At 52.5% G+C, this 21666-nt stretch overlaps 2 protein-coding genes across 4 annotated transcripts in view; one reads left to right on the plus strand and one right to left on the minus strand.

Moving 5' to 3' along the window:
• Positions 1–7062, plus strand: part of LOC128748214 (fibroblast growth factor 13-like) — a 19433-nt gene extending 12371 nt beyond the window's left edge. The window contains exons 4-5 of one of the 2 annotated variants that reach the window (XM_053846736.1): positions 1252–1450; positions 4870–7061. In XM_053846736.1, the coding sequence (XP_053702711.1) occupies positions 1252–1450; positions 4870–5009 (339 nt within the window). In that variant the 3' untranslated portion in view covers positions 5010–7061. Of the gene's footprint in view, positions 1–1251; positions 1451–4869 lie in introns of both variants that reach the window. The other variant, XM_053846735.1, reaches the window with a different exon arrangement.
• LOC128748213 (actin filament-associated protein 1-like 1) lies at positions 6204–21323 on the minus strand. 2 transcript variants are annotated; one of them, XM_053846734.1, is made up of 19 exons: positions 21127–21323; positions 14234–14362; positions 12849–12929; positions 11609–11688; positions 11428–11545; positions 11271–11360; positions 10985–11196; positions 10695–10874; positions 10534–10626; positions 9883–9979; positions 9310–9465; positions 9028–9242; positions 8811–8956; positions 8654–8741; positions 8491–8593; positions 8260–8427; positions 8035–8201; positions 7196–7321; positions 6204–7127 (listed from the first exon to the last, which is right to left on the minus strand). In XM_053846734.1, the coding sequence occupies exons 1-19, from the start codon at positions 21155–21157 to the stop codon at positions 7101–7103; spliced, it is 2307 nt and encodes a 768-aa protein (XP_053702709.1). In that variant the 5' UTR covers positions 21158–21323; the 3' UTR covers positions 6204–7100. The 2 variants fall into 2 exon arrangements, with proteins under 2 accessions (XP_053702709.1, XP_053702708.1); XM_053846733.1 differs by having other exon boundaries at positions 6206–7127; positions 11609–11691; positions 21127–21322.
• Between the last annotated feature and the right edge of the window lie 343 nt (positions 21324–21666).

Genomic DNA, 21666 nt, shown 5'->3' on the forward strand with positions numbered 1-21666 from the left:
AGGTCCTGACTCACACCTCCTCTGACTCGTGCTCCTCTCCCCCTGCCTCCTTCCTGCTCTCTCCATGAGGGCCGGCAAACCCGTTTAATCTGGTTTAATCGCACCGAAGCAGATTAACTCACGATTAATCACAATCTAAACTCCTGTTAATCTGCTCCAGTGTGATTAAATGAGATTAAAATGATCTGCTTCAATGCGATTAAACAAGACTCAAAGATTTCATCTCATTTGATCACACTGGAACAGATCAACTCGCCATTAATTGCAAATGAAACTCTTGCTTTGATCAAATCTTCCTATAAATAAATGTACCACAGAGTGATTCATTTGCGATTAATCGCGAGTTCACTGCTTTCGTGTGATTAAACAAGATATAAAGTGTGGATCTACTGACAGCCCGACTCAACACTCCTCTCACTCTGACTCCTGAGTCTCCACCCTGTCTGCACTCTCTTCTTCACCTCCCTTGATTTTCCGGCTTCAAAGTTTGAGAGTTGCTCCCAGTCAGCGGCGCTGATCCCCATCCTCCTAGTTCCATCGTAGTTCCACCAAAGTGGCCTCGCCACGTTTGCCACTGATGTTGCGATCGATTCCCGCCGACTCCCAGTCCAGGCTCTGTTCTCTGCCCAGTAATCTTCACAGCAGGAATGTGATATTTGGGAGTCAAACCAGACGAGAAGCCTGAGTCTCTCTGCGTCACGGAGCGCTTGAGGAACACCAGGAGGAGCGGCAGGGATCAACAGCCGGCAACCTTCAGACGGCCAGAGCCCGAGATTAAAACTCACAGGGAGGAAATAGGAGAGAGTAACAGGCTGGATGTAATAACAGCCAGGAGGGGCGGCGGCGCCGTATCAGGCCCCTTGAGTCCGGTCTGAGTGACTGCCTTGTTATTGGGCCTCAGTCACCACGCTGGTGTCGCTCCTCTCATCTCCGGCCCCGAGTCAGAGCCACTGCAGATCATCGGTCCACATCTGATCTGCTTCAAGCTTCCGGCGCTTCAGAACCAGCCTTAATGAAAATGTGCAGCGGATTATTAGATGAAAGAGGAGAAGACGGCTTCCTCCTTATCTCCCGGTTCCCTCGGCAACCTGGACACCGTCTTCGCCTCCGTGGGCTGGTTGGTATTCAAGGGAGTAGCTGGTTTCCATGGAGACGTGGGAATAAGGAAATGCAAATGTCAGGTGTCCGAAGTGGCGCCTTGGCTGCTGAAGGTCCAGGAGAACCCACCCACTCTGCTCTTCTCCTCCGCAGGAGCACTTCACCCCGGAGTGTAAATTCAAAGAGTCAGTGTTCGAGAACTACTACGTCACCTACTCCTCCATGTTGTACCGGCAGCAGGCCTCGGGCCGGGCCTGGTACCTGGGCCTGAACAAGGAGGGCGCCATCATGAAGGGCAACCATGTGAAGAAGAACAAGGCCGCAGCACACTTTATACCCAAGCCGCTCAAAGGTAGGCCTGAGATGTGAAGTGGTGTGGTGGTGGCTGCTGGACCGCGTCACACAGCGCCGTCGCTCCTCGCCTCCTCCAACCTCTGGAGCTTGTTTGTAGTCTGGAGCTGAAGACTGGCCTCAGCTTTCCACCTTTTTATTTGTCATGCTAAATTCTGTGGTCGACAGTGCTGTGACCACGGAAGGCCCCCGGGCCTGGGCTTGGACACACGTGATGCAACACAACATTGAGCAATTAAACTTATATAAAACATAGGGGTGGGATTCCATTAAAAAAACAATCTAGTAAATTAGACAATTTGTGATTAATTAATCTCAATTAATGGCAGTTTAATGGTACAAGAATATTTGCCAGAAGAAGCCACATTTTTCAGTGTGAATGATTGTGGTCTATGATTGAACCCAATGATGGAGCCATACGTCCATTTAAACAACAAAATATTGTTCATTCTGCATCAGTTTGACAACAGCACAATACATTTTTATATCACCTGATTTAGACTAGGGCTCTTTTCATGTCTTGGAAATGCTTGTCCATTCAGAGCAGTGGAAACCCTGGACATTGTGGAGTGAAAATCCTCCCTGAACCAAAGCAAACAGATGCTTTAGTTTGCTTTGGTTCAGGGAGGATTCCTCCATGTTTGTTGTTGTTGTTCTCATCCTAGCTGCCACGTGTCTGCTGCATCAGTGGCATCAGTGGAGCAGGAACTGCTGCACTGACAGAGGGTCCCTGTTGTCTGGAGAGCACACTGGTCCATTAAATTAAATTAAATTTTGTTGTAATGAATTAGTCATAATAATGTTGTAATTAATTCATCATGATTAACTCACTAAAATCCCACCACTAATAAAAACGCAGCATCCAGATGAGTCCAAGTCCAGGCCCGGGGCCTGATACTGACCCCCCCCAACAGCTTCACCCGGCCAGTGAGGCTCAGCGATGTGGAGAAGAAAGCAAAGATCATGGTGAAACAGAGAATAGAAGACATTCTGCAACGACAGGGGCGTGATGCTGAGGAGGGAGTCAGAGCAGAGAGTCAATCCAGTCAGTGGTAGGAGCCGTTGATGTTGAAGGGAATCTGTGGGGCATCGCAGCATGAAGCTGCTTCTCCACTGACTTTTACAAGCGTGTTTCACTGGAGGTGTTGACTGCTGAGGAGGCTGGCTGGTGGTTGGAGACAGAGCTCAGATCTGCTCTGACCCTGATGGAAGGTCTGGTCACATGACACAGTCACAGTTGTGACCCCCCAGCCAGGGTGTCCCTCGCCTCCCTGGAGATCCAGGACAGACAGGTCCAGACTAAGACGGTCCCACACGCGCGAGGCACAGCAACAGTGTCAGTGGTTCTGTAGAAAACCTCTGACTCTTCTTCAGAAGTGACATTTTCCTGGTCTTGCTTCTTGATTTCGTGAACAGAAGCGCGTGAACGTGGAGCTCTGCCGCGCTGAGTGACCCTCTCCCCGGCCCAGTCCGCTGCGATCTTTACCAAAGAAGATACCAAACACTCCTCAGGTTAAAAGGCTTCCAGTGTGTTTTCTACACAAAGATTTGAAGTTTCAAACTTAGCAGCAGTTTCTTCCCGCCAACAGCGTCAGAAACCCCATCAATAACGGGGCTCTCCCATGCCACGTCCACCAATCCAAGGCGAGTGTTGCGACTCGCCAGGTTTGGATTCGCCGCCAGATTCCGCTGATCTTGTGGGTCCAATTCAGCGGCATTAGTGCGGAGAAACTCCCCCTGCTGACAGAACAGGCGTCCAGTTTAGCTCCGAGCCTCTTCTCCCATGGCACTCCGCTTTCCTCCCACAGTCTAAAGGCAGGGCTTCTTTGGTGAGTCCGTCCCCTGCCCCTCACCCGGTGTAGCTGGGACAGATCCAGGTGGCTTTATATGAAGTCAAATCTCACTTTCATCTCCGGATGTTTGGAGAGGATGAATCAGCTTTGATGTGCAGAACAAGGAGGCGATCACACAGCGCTGCTTGTCCGACAGCAAAGGTCACTGCGTGTGTGGAAGCAGGTGCTTCTGAGAGTCCATCACTCCGCAGCTCTTGTTTCACGCCGACCTGTCAATGACGTGAGATGAGCCATCGATCACGCGGCGCCGGCACGTGTCGCCCGGCCGGGCCGCGCCGACGTGGCCGGGCTCCTGCGGCTCCGCTGTGAGCCGAGGAGGTGCTGAGTTTCACAGCTTCTCTTCACAGTTTCGCTGATGTAAAATACACTCGGAGGCTGAGGACGCCGTTTGTTCTTTTCACCGTCGAGCAGCAGCCAAACTCTGAGACCAACCACAAACATTTGAACAGGCTTCAACTGTTGCGGAACATGATGAGACTTGATGACGTCACAGTGGCATCACCACTGGTGTCAGAGCCCCTGGCCCGACTCCTGACCCGAACTGAGTCCAGGACTCAAGTCCCATAATGCACTGCCACAGTTGAAGCTCTGAAAAGTGAGAGAGTGGTGCTCCTCTGCTCAGAACAGAGGTGCCAGTCGCACGCCACACATGTGACACACGTGTGACACAAAGCTGCCCAAACCTCGGGACAGAACACGCTCACGGTGCAGGTTACTGAGGGAAGACCAGGCCTCACCAGACCTGCAGCTGAGTGGCCTCCTCACCACAGCAGCGCTCTCAGTCACCGTCCAGCTTCATCCACAATCACTTGAACACACTTGAGGGGGCAGAAATCAGCCTGGAGCACGGCGGGGGGGAGGCAGAGGGGGGTGAGAGGGGTGGGGGGTGTCTCCTCAAGAGCAGTGGAGAGGACAACAGTCGCACGGTTGATAGATGATTGTTGCCTCTTCAGGAGTTGCTGTTTCAGACTCACTTCTTAGCCAGAGTTTAGGAAGTTGTTGGGAAGTCCTCGAACCATCTGGGCACATGAAGGTGCAGCATCACGGCGTCATGTTCGGCGGCAGCGTCAGCCAAAACCGTCGGTGAAGACTGTTGGCTGCTCAGAATCTGAACCTAGATGAGACAAGGAGGCGCCTCCAACCAGACAGTGACAGTGAAGACAGAGACCCAGACGGGCCTGGACCTGGCCCCTGACGCCACGGTCCTGCAACGTTCTGTCTGTCCTCGACCTTTGGTCTTTGATGTTTTGGACAGAAATGAAGTGTCACTTGTCGTAGCTCCTGCGGCTCTTTAGATGCATCTAAACACAGACCTGTTTGTGACCTGCTCGTCCAGTTCCTATTAGAGTCTGTCCACAGCTTGTTGACCCACAACATCAGCATCACATGTCCGAAAACCTGACCAATCAGAAGCCAGTGACACACATTCAATAGCGAACAGGTTCACGTGTAGATACCGGGCCTGACCACGGCTGGCGAAGGTCAAAGGTCACCCCGCCGTGCGTGACCTTTGACCTCCGCCTTCCCTTCTCGGCAGTCACCAAGCCGTTGCTCTTGTGTCCCACAGTGGCCATGTACCGGGAGCCGTCCCTCCACGACCTGACGGAGCTCTCGCGCTCAGGCAGCGGGACGCCCACCAAGAGTCGCAGCGCCTCGGCCATCCTGAACGGAGGCGGCAAGTCGCCCAGCAACCAGGACTTATCCTAGCCCTGGCAGCCCTGCCACACCCCCGCACACACACACGCACACACACACACACACACTCGGATCTCAGGCCGGCACCACCACACTTGGATCCCACTGTGACTGACTGTGATGTACAGAACTCCAGGACAATCAATGTGCTGCGCAGAGGAAGCTGTGGACGCCGCCTCCTGACGGGGGCGCAAGAGAGTCAGTCACACACACACGGACTGTTAACCACAACCAAAGAGCTAAGGACCAGAAGGAGGCTCCGCCGCGGCGTGTTTACATGCAGCTCACCTGGTGACGTCATGGTTTTGGGAGCGACGCACCGAGCCCTCGGACACACTGGGCAGGACGGGACCTGGGTTTGCATGCGGGTGCGCTGCAGGGCGTGTGAGCGTGTGCATGTCTCCCGGGGGTTTTTCACGAGCAGGTTTCCTGTATATGCTTCCATGTTACCTTCTGACCAGCTTCTCTGCCCTTCTGTTTGTCGTGGTGTCCCTCGCTGTTTGTTTATCGTTGCATGGAAGCTTGTGGACCTCTGCGCAGTAGCAGCATGCGAAGGTCCTCTTTCCCCTGGTGTGTTTCTGGCCACTAGAACAGGAGCGAACCGATAGTGTCCTACCAGAACACTAGTGAGCGCGTTAGAGCACCACCGGACCAACAGAAGCGAACACACCAGAACACGAGCGGACCAATCGTGTTGGGCCAGGTCTTTGGTCAACCAACGGGACAGCACAGACACATTGAATATTTTGGTTCCTGCTGTGGACAAACTAGAAATGCACTAAATAAACTCTTTCTTAAGAAGCACTTTTGTCTGATGGCACCTCTCGGGTTTCCTCTTCGAACCAGGAAGACTGGCTTCTGTTCCGGTCACATGACCAGCTGGGGTGGAAAACCAGCACCGGCCAGAAAAGTCCACTTGAACACGTAAACGCAACAGCTACGGAAATGACTAAAACATTCATGTGACTATTGAGACAAATGTGGACTTACCAGCGTTTTGTAGAGGCGCTCCTCAAGCCGACACTGCTTCCTCGCGCCCCCGCAGCGCTACCGCCACCTGCTGCACGAGTGGGCTCATTGCACGTGGAATCTTTTAATGAATTCATATTTGAGTCTTTCATATATTGCCAAAAGTCACAGGGGGCTCAAATTATGTTAAACACTTGACTGTTCTATCAAGGGACCAGCTCTGCATGACGCTCATGACGTTTCATGTATTTATTTATTTCTCTTTTGTTTAAAATAACAGAAATACGACGTGTTTATCAATTTAAATATATATCAATATAACTTGTACCTTTATTTCATATTATTTAAGCGACAAATGTAGCTACATAAAAAAAATATTCAATATAAACAATGTAAAATGTTTTCGAATTTTTTACCTGCACTTATCCAGAGGTAAATAAGGGGCGGGAAAAAAGCCTTCAGCGTGTATTTGAGCGATGAAAAGCAAAACTACGTTGTTTAAACATGAAAGTTGGTGCCATTTTCAACATTGTCCATCCTATCAGTCGCCACTTGATGACATTATAGCAGCGCCCGGGCGCCATCCGTCTGTCGTGGATCAATAAAGTCAAATCAACAAGTTTGAATAGAAGCCACTTTTAATCCGTGTCCTCGTGAAGACTCCGCACGAATACTTGAACGTCACAAAACATCTGTCAAACCATAAAATATGAACATGTAAAGTGCAAAATATGAAACATTTATAAACACCACTTTCACATTTGGTTAAGAAAGAACACTTTGGTTGCAGGAACAGTGTCGAACTGGGCATCTTCACTGATTTAAATACGCATCAGAAGATAATTTAAGACAAATCAAATAACTTAAATGTGTGAACAAAGAACACAGAGGGATCCTTTTTGACCCACAGGTTTAGTCCAGCAGAAGCAGGCAGGAGTTAGTAACAGACCGTTGGGAACATGAGCGTCGAGCGTCTCCCACAGGAAGGTCGCGGCCTCGGCCTGTTTCGAACTGTGACTCAGCAACTGCGACCCACATTCATGAGATATTTACAGCGGCCCCGACGCGGTGCATCCCGAAACGCTGGCTTCAGTTTGGAGGGAGCATCTCCTCGTCCTGCCCGGCGCCGCCGTTTCAGCCGGCCTTCTTGGACTCCCACTCCTGTGGACGCAGCACGGGAGCCGGGTGAGGGGCGTGGCCTCCCACACTGGCACCGCCGCTTCACCTACCTTGGCCTTCTGCATCACGTTGACCTTGGTGGAAGCGCAGAGGGACGGTGGTCGTTTCCGAAGCTCCAACGCCGAATTGACTGGGACACTTTCGTTGTACACCTTCTCCACTTTGCTGCCCTGAGCCTGCGCACAATAAGGTTTTTTACTACTTTGGAGCTGAAAAATGCATTGTGTATCAACACATCGGGTCGAAAATCTCACCCAAAGCATTGAGTCTGAGAGGGAAAAAAGGATTTTCTTTTTGTTAAAACTACATATTTTGATGAATCAGGTTGCAAAAATAATTAGTGTTTTATTGCGTTATGCATTACAATTTAAATGAAGGGGCAGGAAATAGCTGTTTTTTTTCCCCCAGTCAGCCGTGCCACTATAAAGAGTCTCTCAGGCCGGACACCTTCAGGGTGTCATGACCCCTGGTGGCCACCGGGAGGCAGCGCAACCCACTGCCTCAGCTCCCAAACAAACGAGATGTGTCTCAAAAGTGTGGTTCTACTGGGTCGATCCAGAGAACTGAGTCCACAACATGGACGAGCAGCACTGGACGGGTCACATGAGCAGGTCGTGCTGCTGCGCTCCTGGACTTGGGCGGGCTGAAGCTTGAACAGGACGGTGTTTGGGAGGAAGACAGTGAGCTGTTGGAGCCTGGATGTCACTCCCATCATTCCAGGCTGCTGCTGCTGCTGACTCAGCATATGTAACACAGACCCGAGTGCCGGTGTTTTGAACACCTGCTAGCTACGTCTCTGCTAACACAGCGGCGTTTTCAGTCATTTTTATCATCATGTGAAGTCACAGGGTGGTAGCTTAGCTAACAAGACGCGCCCCCCGGCGGTCACCTTCACGCTGATCTTGGCATCGCTGGCCGGACCCAGCGCTCCTCTCGCCAGCGACTTCTTCAGGTTCTCCTTGACCTCCGTCAGCCGGAGCTCCAGCTCCACCCGCTCCTCCTCCTTCTGCCGACACAGCGCCTCCAGCTGGGCCAGCCGCTGCTGCACGGCCGCACCTGCAGGCAAGCATGCGTCACTATCTGTCGGCGGCCGGCCGTGCGTCCTGCCACTGACCTGCGTCCGCCTTCATCTTCTCCTTCAGCTCCTTCCTCTCCCTCCGCAGGCAGAGGAGCGAGCTCCTCAGCTTCTCCTTCTGCTGCTCCAGCTCCTCTTTCTCGGCGCCGTAGCGCTTGGCGTCCTCTTCCGCGCGCGTCTTCCCGTAGCGGCCGTACTGGTTCACACCTGCCACAGACGCAGTGCTCACCACGGCACATTCAGGGTCCCGCACACTGACGCTGGACTCACTGGAGGTGTGTCTCTTGACCGCCGCTTGCTGCTCCGTCTTCTCCGAGTCTCGGCTGGAGAAGGAGGCGTGGCGCCGCAGCTGGCCGCTCGCGACGTCGCCCTCCTGCGAGAGGAGAAGCGTCAGACAAGGCCGACAGGTCGGCAGGAAGTGCGCTGTCCTCACCGCCACACTTTCGTACACCTCATCATACGTCCGTGAATCCGTGGAGGTGCTGCTGGAGGAGGCAGCGGCGGCGCCGCCGGTGGCCCACCTGTACAAGGACAGCCGCGGTCAGCCTCCACACACACACACACAGGCAGGTAGGGGGCGGTGCACTGACAGGAAGGAGTGGCGCGCGGCGTGCCGGATGTCGGTCAACGTGTCCACGTCAATGTAGTCGTAGTGCAGCTCCTCGGGCAGCGTGGAGCTTCCGGTCTCGGCGAACAAGATGCCCAGCCAGCGGCCCAGACTCTCCGAGCACTTGGTCTGAGGACGCAAGCCACACCCACACTTTAGCGCCGGCAGCGCTGCCGCACAGAGGCAGTCTCCAGTCCCACCTCTAGCGCAGCCAGTTCCACGCCGCCATGCAGGATGCGGAAGGAGAAGGGGTGTCTGGGCCCCAGTCCGCCCGGCACCACCTCGGCGCCCTTCAGCGGCAGCACGGCGAGCGGGGGTCGGAGGTCGCCGGGCTCCTTCTGCAGGTGGAGGCTCCCGGCTCGCAGCACGCACCAGCGCTCCTTCCACGAGCCGCTCAGCAACACGCTCAGGTGACCTGCGGGACACAAGGTCGCGGGCTCAGTCCCGAACTCAGGCAGAACATGAGGGAGCTCTGTCCTCACCGCAGCCTGGGTTGTCATGGCGACCGGAGGAGGCGGGGCTCTCTCCCAGCGACGGATTCTTCCGTTTGGAGAAAGTGATGATGCGGCTGATTTTCTTGCCAGCGGCACGACTCATGGACCCGGTCAGCTCCGAGAAGGCGCCACGTTTGCTCCGGCCTGGAATCAAACGCAGAGCGAAGCGGTCATGTGACGGGCCCAGGTGCAGCGGCGCCACTTCCTGTGATGTCAGCAGCAACAATGGCAGGAAGTGGACAGGAAGGATGCCATATCAGCTGCAGCACACTTCCTGTCCGCTCCTGTCTCTGCAGCGTGGTCATGTGACTCAGAGCTGCAGCGAGCCGAAACATTACGACTGCCTGCTTGCTACAGTGCGTGTGTCGTGTGGCTTCATCACAGCGCCACCTGGAGTCTGTCAAGGTTCCCGCCTCAGACGGAGCAGGTCTCTCTGCGTTTATGGGGACTATTTCCCAGCAGCAGCTAAGTCAACCGTGAGGAACTCAGAGTGGAGCAACTGCAGGTGAGGTCAAGTGATCTGAGTGGGTCGTGTGCATCTTGGTGGCGGGCTGAACTCACACAGCGAGTCTGTCCCGTCACCCCCGGGTCCCTGAGTCAGGGCGTCTCCGGTCGGCCCACTGTCCGAGTCCGAGGCCGGTCGCTCGGCCTGCAGCACCTGGCGAGAGAGACGAGACGCGCGTGAGCCATACTGGACCACCACAAACCGGACTTCAGAGTCACTTCGCTCTGTCTTAAGGAGACCGTTCTAATGACTCATCACTTTCTCCTGCTCTCCAACTCTTCATATTAGTGCCGTCATTGTCCTGTTCTCCATCAACATATCTGACCCTCACACACATCTTCATCTTTCAATGGACAATCCGACTTTTTAATATCCCACTGTAATAAGCCTTCACATGCAGACAGATTGAATCTAGCTGATGCATTTTTTAAATAGATTTCCCTTCTTTGATGGACGATTGAAAAATGATTTTTCCAGCCATGACTTTCTCACTTTTTAATCAAGTTTTCCTAAATGAATTCTGTTTAATATGTTGTTTTATTCAATTTTACTCCATTTAATTAGTTCTACCTTTTTTTCAAGGGCAACTTTTTTAAGTGTCAGTGTAACAATACTTTGGTCAGCTCTGTCTACTGCCCTGTATTTTCAACTTCCATGCATCTTCTTCCAATAAAAACCTTCTAAAAAGTATAAGCTCGCTCGCTCACCTTGTCCAGCTCCAGCTTCCTCTGGATGATGGGCGACGTGGAGCCGTCCAGCCCGTCGGTGTGGCTGCACTGGCTCCCCACCTCCTGCACCACCTGTGAAGGGACGAGCGGGTGAAAGTCTGCGGCGCCGCGCTGCCAGAGCCGGGGCCAGGAGCCCGTACCTTCAGCCAGCGCTGGGCCTGCTCTTGGCTCTGAACCGCCAGCACCAGTGCCTCGCCTCCCGGCAGAGAGAAGCGCAGCTCGTGCCTCTTCTTGCGGCCGTCTTTGGTGACGTAGATGACGTTGCAGAGGTTGAGCGGGAGCTCGGTCTGAGGGCTGCTCTCCTTGATGCTCTTGAAACACTGCACACAGCCGACACTGAGGGCCTTCGTCCGTCATCGGGCGCTCGACTGCTGCAGTGCTTTCTGACACTGGTACTACAGGTCTGACAGGACTCGGTCCGCGGACTCACCTGGAGTTTGTTGTCTCTGACCACCACCAGCTGTTTGGCCCACTGACCGAAGCGCTTCTTCCGCAGCAGGAAGGCGCAGATGCGGCAGTCGCGAACGGCCCCGTCTGGACTCTCCTCAGCCATCCATCTCTGAGGGGGGTCCTGACCTTTGGCCTCCTCCTCCTCTTCCTCGTAAGATTCGTAGGAGCTGCTGAGAGCGTCCGAGTCGTTGTCTGAAGAGGGACAGACAGCAGAGCTCACCACAGGGTCGCGTGACCTTTGACAGAATTGTGGGGCGAGCACGCACATGAGTTTTTGGGGGGCCCGTTCATCCTGGTGGTGGGGTAGTTGTTCTCTGCATCTTCATAGTAGGCGTCCTCCACTGAGTTCCTGGAAGCTGGAGGAGAGGACAGGATGAGCACCCCTGAACATCACAGCTAAGAAATGTGCATTCTGCTGCTGACTGTTGATGTTGGCGGTGAAGTACTGAGGAGCAGATCCAGGGTCCAGAGGAACGGCTTCTTCGTAGTAATCATCCGGGAGGGGGGTCGTCGGCACGGGTGGAGGGGTGTCGGTGGGAGTCTGAGGGAGGAGAGGCCGGTGAGGCAGAGCAGGCCAGGACACTGTGGACGTGTCCGGACTCACAGATTTGTTTGGAAGAGTCTTCTCCTCCTCCTCGTCCTTCTGCTCCACAGGTGAGGCACTGAGCATGTGCAGATCACAGTCTGCTGGAGGAGGATTCACAGTCCAAGTTCACACATCAGTCACAGAGAACAGACTCACTGGCTTCAACAGGTGGGTGTCAGATGTGCGCAGGCTCTGGAGAGCAGGGGCTCAGGAGAGCAGGGGCTCTGGAGAGCAGGGGCTCTGGAGAGCTGGGGCTCTGGAGAGTAGGGCTCTGGAGAGCCAGGACTCTGGAGAGCCGGGACTCTGGAGAGCTGGGACTCTGGTGAGCTGGGACTCTGGAGAGTAGGGCTCTGGAGAGCTGGGACTCTGGAGAGTAGGGCTCTGGAGAGCAGGGACTCTGGAGAGCAAGGCTCTGGAGAGTAGGGCTCTGGAGAGCTGGGACTCTGGAGAGTAGGGCTCTGGAGAGCTGGGACTCTGGAGAGCTGGGACTCTGGAGAGCTGGGACTCTGGAGAGTAGGGCTCTGGAGAGCTGGGACTCTGGAGAGTAGGGCTCTGGAGAGCCAGGACTCTGGAGAGCCAGGACTCTGGAGAGCTAGGACTCTGGAGAGTAGGACTCTGGAGAGCTGGGACTCTGGAGAGTAGGGCTCTGGAGAGCTGGGACTCTGGAGAGCTGGGACTCTGGAGAGTAGGGCTCTGGAGAGCCAGGACTCTGGAGAGCCAGGACTCTGGAGAGCCAGGAATCTGGAGAGCCAGGACTCTGGAGAGCCAGGACTCTGGAGAGCCAGGACTCTGGAGAGTAGGGCTCTGGAGAGCCGGGACTCTGGAGAGTAGGGCTCTGGAGAGCTGGGACTCTGGAGAGCTGGGACTCTGGAGAGTAGGGCTCTGGAGAGCCAGGACTCTGGAGAGCCAGGACTCTGGAGAGTAGGGCTCTGGAGAGCTGGGACTCTGGAGAGTAGGGCTCTGGAGAGCCAGGACTCTGGAGAGCAAAGCTCTGGAGAGTAGGGCTCTGGAGAGCTGGGACTCTGGAAAGCTGGGACTCTGGAAAGCTGGGACTCTGGAGAGCCGGGGATCTGGAGAGCAGGGGCTCTGGAGCTCCAGGCAGCCCCTCGGGTCACATCTCTCCAGAAGGAACCGAGAGGGCAACATTCAGACAGTAACCAAGCTGCTCTCCTTTAATGACCGTCACCAAAGGTCCTGGTTAATGCAGCGTTATTAAGGTCAGCGTGTGATTAAACCTGGTCACCAAATCAGAGCTCACCAAAATCTTCAAACAGCGACTCCACGAAGCTCGTGCCGTTTCCATAGAGACAGCTGTTCACGTAGACCTCGGAGCCGTTGACTGGGGAGAGAGAAGGGAGAGCGTCTCAGATCCATGTGCCGCAGAGTTTCCCACAGACAGTTGGGGTGTTGTGCTGGTGAGTGGAGGAGTCAGTAAACACAGACGGGATTTTCTCTGGCTCCTCTCTGGTTGACCTCCTCTGGTTATCCTCTTGGGTGATCCTCTTACATCAATCCGTTTATCTCCTCTCACTTCCTGCGTGCTGCCGGATAAACAAGGACCGGGCCTCGGCAGGTCCAAGTGTGGCCCCCCCACCCACCCCAAATCTGAACCAAGATCTGGGTCAAGACAGAGAGGAGCGCCTCCAGTGAACCCACTCCCATCATAATCTCAGGGCCAGAACCAGGGGCCGGCCAGATGCTGCAGTGTGAGGGAGGGAGTCTGACTAGGCCTGCACGATAACTTGTTTTAAAAAACACACAATATCAATTCACCTGTCGTGTCTGATTTAACTTTCATTTGCGTCACAGATGCTACTTTCCTTGGTGACTTTTACGCTCCCAAGCTGCGCTACTTTCTGAGTTCCTACGATGCTCATGGCTTCACCTTCAGCCAATGACAAAGCACCTCGTGGTCACGTGTTTCACGGTAGTGACTGGACAGCTTGGCGACAGGATAGAAACTGAAGGAATATGGATGACAAACCGGGAACTGGTTACGAGAATCAGTCCACCAAACCGTCTCAAAACAATGCCATTCGGTCATGTGGCTGTATTTTGGATTCAAACCGGATGAGGAGCGTCAGTTGCAAGTGATTTGCAAGATGTGTTTTTCACGCCACAAATATTTATCAGCACCTCAAACGCCACCACAAAGTGCAGTGTGACGTAGCCGTCCAAGAAAAGTAAAGTCCGAAAGTCGTCGCAACGCAGACATGTATACGGAGCACAATACGCTGCCACCCACATAACTCCAGCCGCAGTAAAGAAATAACAATGGCTATCATAAAGGCTTCCCCTATCGCAAAAGATATGGTTCTTGCCAGGAACCTTTGGATGCCATGGTCAGGGATATTTTTGTTTGTCACTGGCTCCTCAGTAGATTTGCAGATGTCTTTTATTTCTGCATATTAATTTGACACAATTTATGAGCAGTTGAATGTTTCTCTCTTTTTAATTGAATCCTTAGTTTACAGGCCACTTGTTTGTTTGGTGCTGTGACTTTGTTTTGTCATGGTTTATGTGTGCAATAAACCTCATATTTCATGAGGAAAAAAAATGTGGCAGAGAATGGTGACATCAGTTCTTAGCTAAAGAAGTCGTGCTTCATATTTTCCCATGTTCTGACGGCGCCTGCAGACCTACCCGACAGCTGCAGCGTGTCCAGGATGTGGCGGATGGAGGCCATCTTGTCCGCGGTGGCCGGGCTGACCGTCTCGTGGTCCAGCATCTTCAGCAGGGAGGCCAGTTCAGTCACCAGCCGCTCCATGGCCACTGCAGGTCACATGACAACACAGTTATCAGCATGTGTCACCACCTCCGCTCCCGTCCTCCATCATGAAAATCACACGGTCTCCGCGCGTCTTAACCATCTCTCCTCACCAACTTCTCCACATGTCCCTCTGATGGACTCCTTTCTGATCATCTTCGTCCCAATCACTACTTCAGTGTCATCTGACTCTGTTTCTGTCTGATGCTGACGACAGGAGGAGACCGCAGACAAGTTGCAAACTTTAAACAATCGTTCACAAAACTAACCCATTGCTTTCTAATGGGAGGAATATTTGGCGCTTACTGAGTTCATGTCTGTTACCGTTTGTTATTTGACTCAGACGCTTGTTTATTTGTTGTTTATCAAGTTCTTTTGCTACAAATAGATGTTTATAGCTTTGTTTTTTCACAAAGCAAGTTGTTGGTTGTGAGTCGTTGACATGGTGTGGTGGGGTTAGTCTGCAGCCCTGGATCACACGTCATGTGGTCCAGTCTTCACGGTTCATAAGAGGCTCGCCGGCACCATCAATACGCTGAAACTGAGACTTTAAATCTAAAGCAATGACTTACAATGAGTACTGTGACACCTCAAAGGCACTAAACTAGACGTAATCGTTCCATATTTTCAACAATGAATTCACTGCCAGTTTAAGAGAAACACACTTTAGATTGTGAAGTTCAGAAGAAGCTTTTCATATTCTGAGGTTAAACACAGGTTGTCGCCTCAAACATCACACTCACTGTATTTGCTCCTTTCTCACATGTAAACCTGAACTTTGCTTCGCTGCAGCATCTCTCAAGTAAAGTTTTCCAGCAGGAGTCCAGTGGAAGATGGCCCCGAACGGCCTGCTGCTCTTCTCACTGCTGTAGATCAGTGACTGAGCGGTGCCTGGTTTGATTCTCTCAAATCCGGGGGGGGGTCAAAAGGGTTTCTTTAGCAGAAGAAGAAGCTTGATGCGCCTCACTCCTGCCTCCTGAGAGCGTGTTTGGCGCCGGCACCAATGAACGGACGTGCTCTCAACACATCCTGACCCAGGCGGGAGGGGCGAGCAGCAGGGGTCGGGGGGACCGGGGGCGAGGCGGGCGCGGGATGTTTCCGTCCACGCAGGAGTCCAGGCCAAAGAAAAGAGGGCGATCTGCAGCTCCACTCTTGATAGCAGAGGAAACGCTTCCTGAACTGCTCGCAGCTTCATTCATCAGGCCTCATTCAAGGAGCCGTAGGAAGCTTTTCAACAATGAACTCTGAAGAGATACAACGGAGGCAGGAGAGCAGAGGCAAGCTGAAACGGCGTGATGGGAGCCGTTTCACGCTGTCTTTCAGTGTCTCTTCTGCAGGACTTCTTCATTGGCCCCCGAGCGTCCTGCGGACAGCTGGAACTAGCCTCACCAGAAAGTCTCTGATTCTGATGACACTTGAACTTTTAAAACCATCTGAATTCACAAGCCACTGACTGAACATCCACCTTCAACCTTTGGTGCAGAGCAAAGGTTGTGGCTCTGCTTTCCTGTCGTCCCTCGAGCCTGGACTTCTGAAGGGGACAGAACTGACAATAGTTAAATGAAGCATTCTTGCGGGGAAAGTTTGACGTTTCCGCCGAATGTGCCCGAGTAGCATGACTTTGATGTGCCGCCATAATTAAAAGCTCTGGAACCATCAAAGTTCCGCAGCCAACAAACCACAAAACGCTTCATCCGCAGACTCGTGACCCGTTTAGTGGTGGATGTGTCGAAGCCAGCAGATTTGGAGGAAACATTCGGAACTGAAATGACTGCAAATTTCAGGGCGTGTAACAACTGAGGACAACAAATAAAGTTGCTTATGAGAAGTCGCTCAAGAGAACTGGGGAATAGTTTGGGTCAGAAGGGCCAAAGGTCAAATCCCAGTCTGGAAAAACATTTTCATCTGAAAGTTCTCGCTTGGCTTGTGTGGGTTTTCGACCCCTCACCCCTGGCTCGACAACAAGCCAGGGCCACTTCATATATGCTACACACCAGCAACTTCACCAGATGAAAAGCACATGAGACGAAAACAAAGCTCAACATTATCTGTTGGGCTCAGCCCACTCGGAACGGAGGTTTTCTCTCAAGCGGCGATGACAGAAGGAAGTCATTGAAAGTACAGTCCCTCCTGCAGAAGACTTGCTTCTCCATTTCCTGTCCATTATCTGGCACATTTAAATGACAAAACTCTGAGCAGAAACAGCCATAGAGGGAGAGAGCACGGTTCTGACGGCAGAAGTCTGATAAGAAACCAGCTGCTTTATGAAACTGGGGCTCATTCAAGGGGCGACAGGAAGACTGGCCGTCACCAAGAGGAAAAAAGCACCGACTGAAGAGGAGAAATTCTGGAACAAAGTGACATCAGACGCCTCTCAGTGCGAGCGTTTCTCCCCTCCAGTCTCCACGCCGGGCGCACAATACTCCATTGTCCTCTCCCCGGCCAAAATTAGACGTCCACCAGGGTCCAGAGGGAACAATGCGATGCGAGGAAGAAAAACAACGCGGAGACTTGACACAAACACCGGCAGAGGCGTGGCAGCACAGCTGCTCGCTCCTGAGCCGCGGCCACTCTGGGTTAGAGGATCCACACTCAGCAGCTGTGCGTGTCTGCGCGGGTTTGTGTGTCCGTTTGGCTTCACAGCCAGCAGCTGCGGCTTCCTGTCCTCGAGCTGTCCACACAACTCTCTCTGCCTCCTGAGCTCAACTTTACTCCTCGTGAAGCTGAAGCGGTGGCCCTCGGTCGCCAACACGCAGATCGTCATGGAGACGACAGCCAACGAGCACCTGATGACAGGAGGACGGAGGCAGAGGAACTGGACGAGCTGGCGCTGATTACTCACCTCCTGAATAAGTTCATAAACACACACTTCTAACAACACCAAGAACAACAACAACTTCAATAAAGTGACAAAAGCCTCCAGCGTCTTCATTCCACGAGGCTCAGTTAATGACTGGCTGCGTTCCATTTACGAGCCTGGCACACTTGACAGTCCACTTCCCTACATTCCATCAGTGCCCCTCCCACCCCCTCCCCCACCACCAGAGCAAGTGCTTCGATGTCTCCCGCGCATCTGTTCATGAGCTCATCGCAAGTATATTGAAGTTCGTTTCAGTTATGAAAATAACCTCCAGAGTTCAAATGGGCCGCCTCCTGGTCCAAGAACAGACCCGTGGGCGGGGTCATCACCAGGGTCTCCAGGGTCCAGTCCCCCCACAGCAATGTTTGGAACTGAAAACCACTATTTCTACCACTATAAGGTCATGTTCACCAGTTCCAGCACATGCTTCCTCATCACTTCAAGAGTAGAGTGCGTGTCAGGACCAGCAGAGCGGCGACAGCTGCCTTGTTCCTGCGTCGCTTGGCTCTGCCCTCAGAGAATCAGCTGCTCCGGGACGTGTGGTCGCTCTCACCCACAGAGGGATCTTTGTCGCCCCTTGTTCCACACACACACGCACGCCCCACCGCTGTGAACATGAGCTAGTGGCCGAGCGGGTCGGCAACATGGCTCTGAAAAAGCAGGTCAGTCATGAGACCGGAGCCATGCGACTCTCATTTGGACTCACTGATCATGTTTGGTTGCAGTTCACCACAACAGCACGTGGTCGGAGGACAGAACCAGAGAGGGTTTCCTCCTCCACCACAGTCTGGCTCGGGCGCATGGAGCCGCTGCAGATCTGAAGCTCTGGTCTACTGTAAAGACGGCCCCTCCTGCCTCACACGCACAGCAGCTCCTCCTCTGATCTCCTCGACGGGACTCCCATCTTCTCCGGAGAGAGGTCACAGGTCAAGCCCGGGAGGCCCCATGTCTTCCGCTGAGACAAACGTCCGCTTCAAACGTTGGTTGCTCGTGGCAGTGATTCATTTTTGGAGAGGTTTCATCGCAGGCTCAGAAATAGCCCTCCACTCAAGACGACTTTGAACGGAACATTTAACATCCTGATGACAAACAGATGGAAGAAGGAGACGAGGCCTGGACATCACAGCAGCCTCACCAACACGCTGTCATCAGCCAGACATGGACCTGACCTCCGAACAGACAACAACTATGCTCCTCAAATTATTTCACTTTTTATGTAAAAGAAAATGTTGATTTTTGGGGGTTAAATTCTGCTCTCCGCTCTCAGGTTTGCTCTTCCCCCCCACACATACTTTTCTCTCACTCAGCTTTTACTTCCTCTACTTTCTCCACTGAACTCACTTTCCCACCAGTCTTGGGTGATCTAGCGTGCCGCAGGCGGTGCTCACAGAGACGTGTGCAGTAAACCCTCAGGTTGCCAGAATAACAGCCCAGATGAGTTTTTGAAAACCTTCAGAACCACTCCACGCCCAGAGAAACCTCCCCCACTCTCCCGCTTCCTCTAGCACGGTGAGGAAGTGACCCCTGCTCCAGTGTCTTCCTCTGGAGCTCAGGCTGACTTCTACACAAAACACTGCAGAGGAAGTGAGCGACAAGCACCTGCTGAGGTAAACAAGGCGGGAGGCTGAGATCCACAGCGCTCGGATTAGTGGGCCAATCAGCAGCAGGATTACTGAGCGCTGACTGCTGATTATGTTTGAGACAAACAAGTCAAAGTGAGCAGAGAGGAGGTCAGGCACCCTGAAGTGGCAAGGAAAGGGGGACACCCTGGAAAGGCCACCAATCTATTACACTGACAGGTAACAGCAAGCCATCAATTAACCTCTGTTGGGAGTGAGGGAGGAAACCAGAGTGCGGGTTCACGCACAGTTTAGTCAGGATGGATTCAAACTCGCAACCATCACGCTGTAAAGCCGACTGACCTTGGACACACTGGAGTTGACAACATGAAACATGACCTTTGCTTTGTTCCTCACTCCCAGACTCTTCAGAAACCCCCTTCACATGTGGTCCCAGTACTGAGCCCTGAACACGGAAGTGATCTGCAGCACAGCCGACAGCTGCTGTCTCGACGTGTGCAGCAGAAATAAACGTGACCTCACCAGACGACAGTCGCTGGAGATGGACTGATCAAAGATAATCCACCCACAGTCGAGTCGCTGCAGACGAGTGCGACAGGCTGCGGGAGAATATCAGCCTCAGAAGTGCTTCACTCACCGTCTACAGTGAGACTGAAGTCAGCGCTCGTGGACAGCAGCCTGGGCTCGGGAGTGGCCTTCATCGTCTCGAAGACAGAGACGTTCTGGATGGGACCGACCCTCCAGATGGCCCCGCTTCACTCTCACACAGGACTGGAGTCAGAGGGCTCCAGGTGTGATGCAGACCGCTTCCACAGATGCTCCTCCAGAACATCCTGAACTATAATCCCAAGAACAAATTCCAGAGCTCAAACCACCGTCTCCACTGTGGTTCTAGCCACACACACACACGTTCCATACGTGGCTCTGAGCTACACAGAAGCCAAATCATAATCAACAAACAAAGCGGAAACTGATCAAAAGCGAACATTTGCAGAACTGTTAAACAGGAATTCCACAAAGAGGTGGAGCCTGTGGGGAAACGCAGAGATGCTCCGTGCTAAAATTGGATATCGTTTTCTCTTTGGACTCATTTTATCATCATTGTTTATTTAGCACGCACATTTATTTATTTATTCATCCAGTGTGTGTGTGTTGTTTGCACTTGAAATACTTCTTTCAGGCTGTTAAAACACTAGTGACATCACTGACCCAAGTTTTATATATGTTCCTCATATGTTCCAGAACCATAAATGATCGCAACTTTCACCACATTTTTTAAAAATGTGCGGCAAAATCAGACACTTTTGGTCGCAACAATAAAAAAAATTGAGCCATCCTGGTGGGATTCATCGATGCAAGAGTCAAATCAACTGTGTTTGTGTTTTTTGTTTACAACACTGAGTTGCAAAATGATGAATTGGTCCCCGGAGCGTTGGTCAGCTGACGGTGGAGATAGTTGTGCAGCAGAAATAATGGATCGGTTCGACAGAGGCGGGGCGGGGGGTTTCCTCCTGACACGGTCTCTTGTGATGCCTTCCATGCCGCCTGCCTCCAGCACGCCGCTTCCACGTCGGTCTCGGACTGCATCACCTGAGGACCCTTCCTGCACCACTGCGTGACGTCACCAGCGTGTCATCCACACGACCAACTGCACTGAAACACGCTCCTACAGTCAGCCCACTACAGCGTTTCTAGGTCGAGCACAAATAAATATACAGCTAAGAAAACGAAGGATCAAAACCTTACAACTATAACAAAAACAATGAATTGCTAATTCAATAAATACGTATCTCACCAAGACTAAATCAGAGAATCCGCTTAAAGCTGCGCAAGCGCACTAGGGCGTGTGTATGACATCACCAACATGTTACCTCGGTAACAGACAGCGCTTAATTTAAAAAATATATATATATCTATATTAACAGGATCGTAAGACAAATTATACGTGACGTATTTTTTTTGTTCAAGGACTTAGAAGTAGTTTAAGTTGAACCGACAATTTCTCGTTTTTATTACAGTATTTATTACTGTTTTATGCGTCTAATTTAGTAGTAATTGGCATGTTTCGTGTGTGCACGCATGGACAGTCGTTATATTTAACTTGACGAGATATGTTTCTAATGTTATGGTTGGCGGGCGAGAGGCTGGAACAAGCAGTCGTTAGCTTCATCTCTCAGGACGCTCCTCAAACGTCGCTTCAGAAGACGTGGTCAGCTCGGACTCACGTAGTTTCAGTGGAAACAAGACGTACCAGTTGGGACAGCGAAAAGCCCGGAACGCCCAGTTGAATGCAGCTTCCTAAAGTTGATGCTAGTCCGGCGCCACTCACCGCTCTGCCGCCGGGAGTCCATCTTGTTCATGGCCGAGAGTTTCCGCCGCTTCTCGAGCTCCTCAATTCGCCTATTCCGAAGTTATTCACGGGTGGAGCGAAGCATCTCGGACACCGCGGGACTCCGTTGGCCTCCAGCGGCCAAATGAGTCACAGCGGCGGCTTAGTTAACGGCTTGACTCGGGAGTCTGGGAGCAGCCTCCGCGCGGTCGCATGGTCCAAGCGCCCGTCATGTTCCGCTCCATGGCGACTTGCCTGAGTTGCGTGTTTACACTGCGACTTTAAATCCGACTCATCCCGGAGTCTCTGTTTTAGGAAATATGATTCCTCACGAGCCAAATATGCTGCTCCGATACTACTGTTTAACCGTGTGAGTACCACAGCTGGAATGTTTTCCAGCTCCTGTCATTGGTCCACAATGCTCTGTAAACAAACACACTGCTTTATGAGCGCTCGTGTCCGTTCATTGACCCAAGTTATGAATTCCTTCATGACACCAGTGTGAACATGAATTGCTCCGAATTGAAAACGAAATCTGAG

Source organism: Synchiropus splendidus, chromosome 17, assembly GCF_027744825.2.
Source record: "Synchiropus splendidus isolate RoL2022-P1 chromosome 17, RoL_Sspl_1.0, whole genome shotgun sequence".
Taxonomy (NCBI): Eukaryota; Metazoa; Chordata; class Actinopteri; order Syngnathiformes; family Callionymidae; genus Synchiropus; species Synchiropus splendidus.

Bases quoted from the DNA above. Each gene is read 5' to 3' on its own strand.
- LOC128748213 (XM_053846733.1), bottom strand. From the start codon at position 21,157: ATGAACAAGATGGACTCCCGGCGGCAGAGCG. The intron at 10,875-10,984 runs GTGAGTCCGCGG...GGCTGTGTGCAG, and splicing joins TCAGAGACAACAAACTCCAG to TGTTTCAAGAGCATCAAGGA. The intron at 9,980-10,533 runs GTGAGCGAGCGA...CTCTCTCGCCAG, and splicing joins GGAAGCTGGAGCTGGACAAG to GTGCTGCAGGCCGAGCGACC.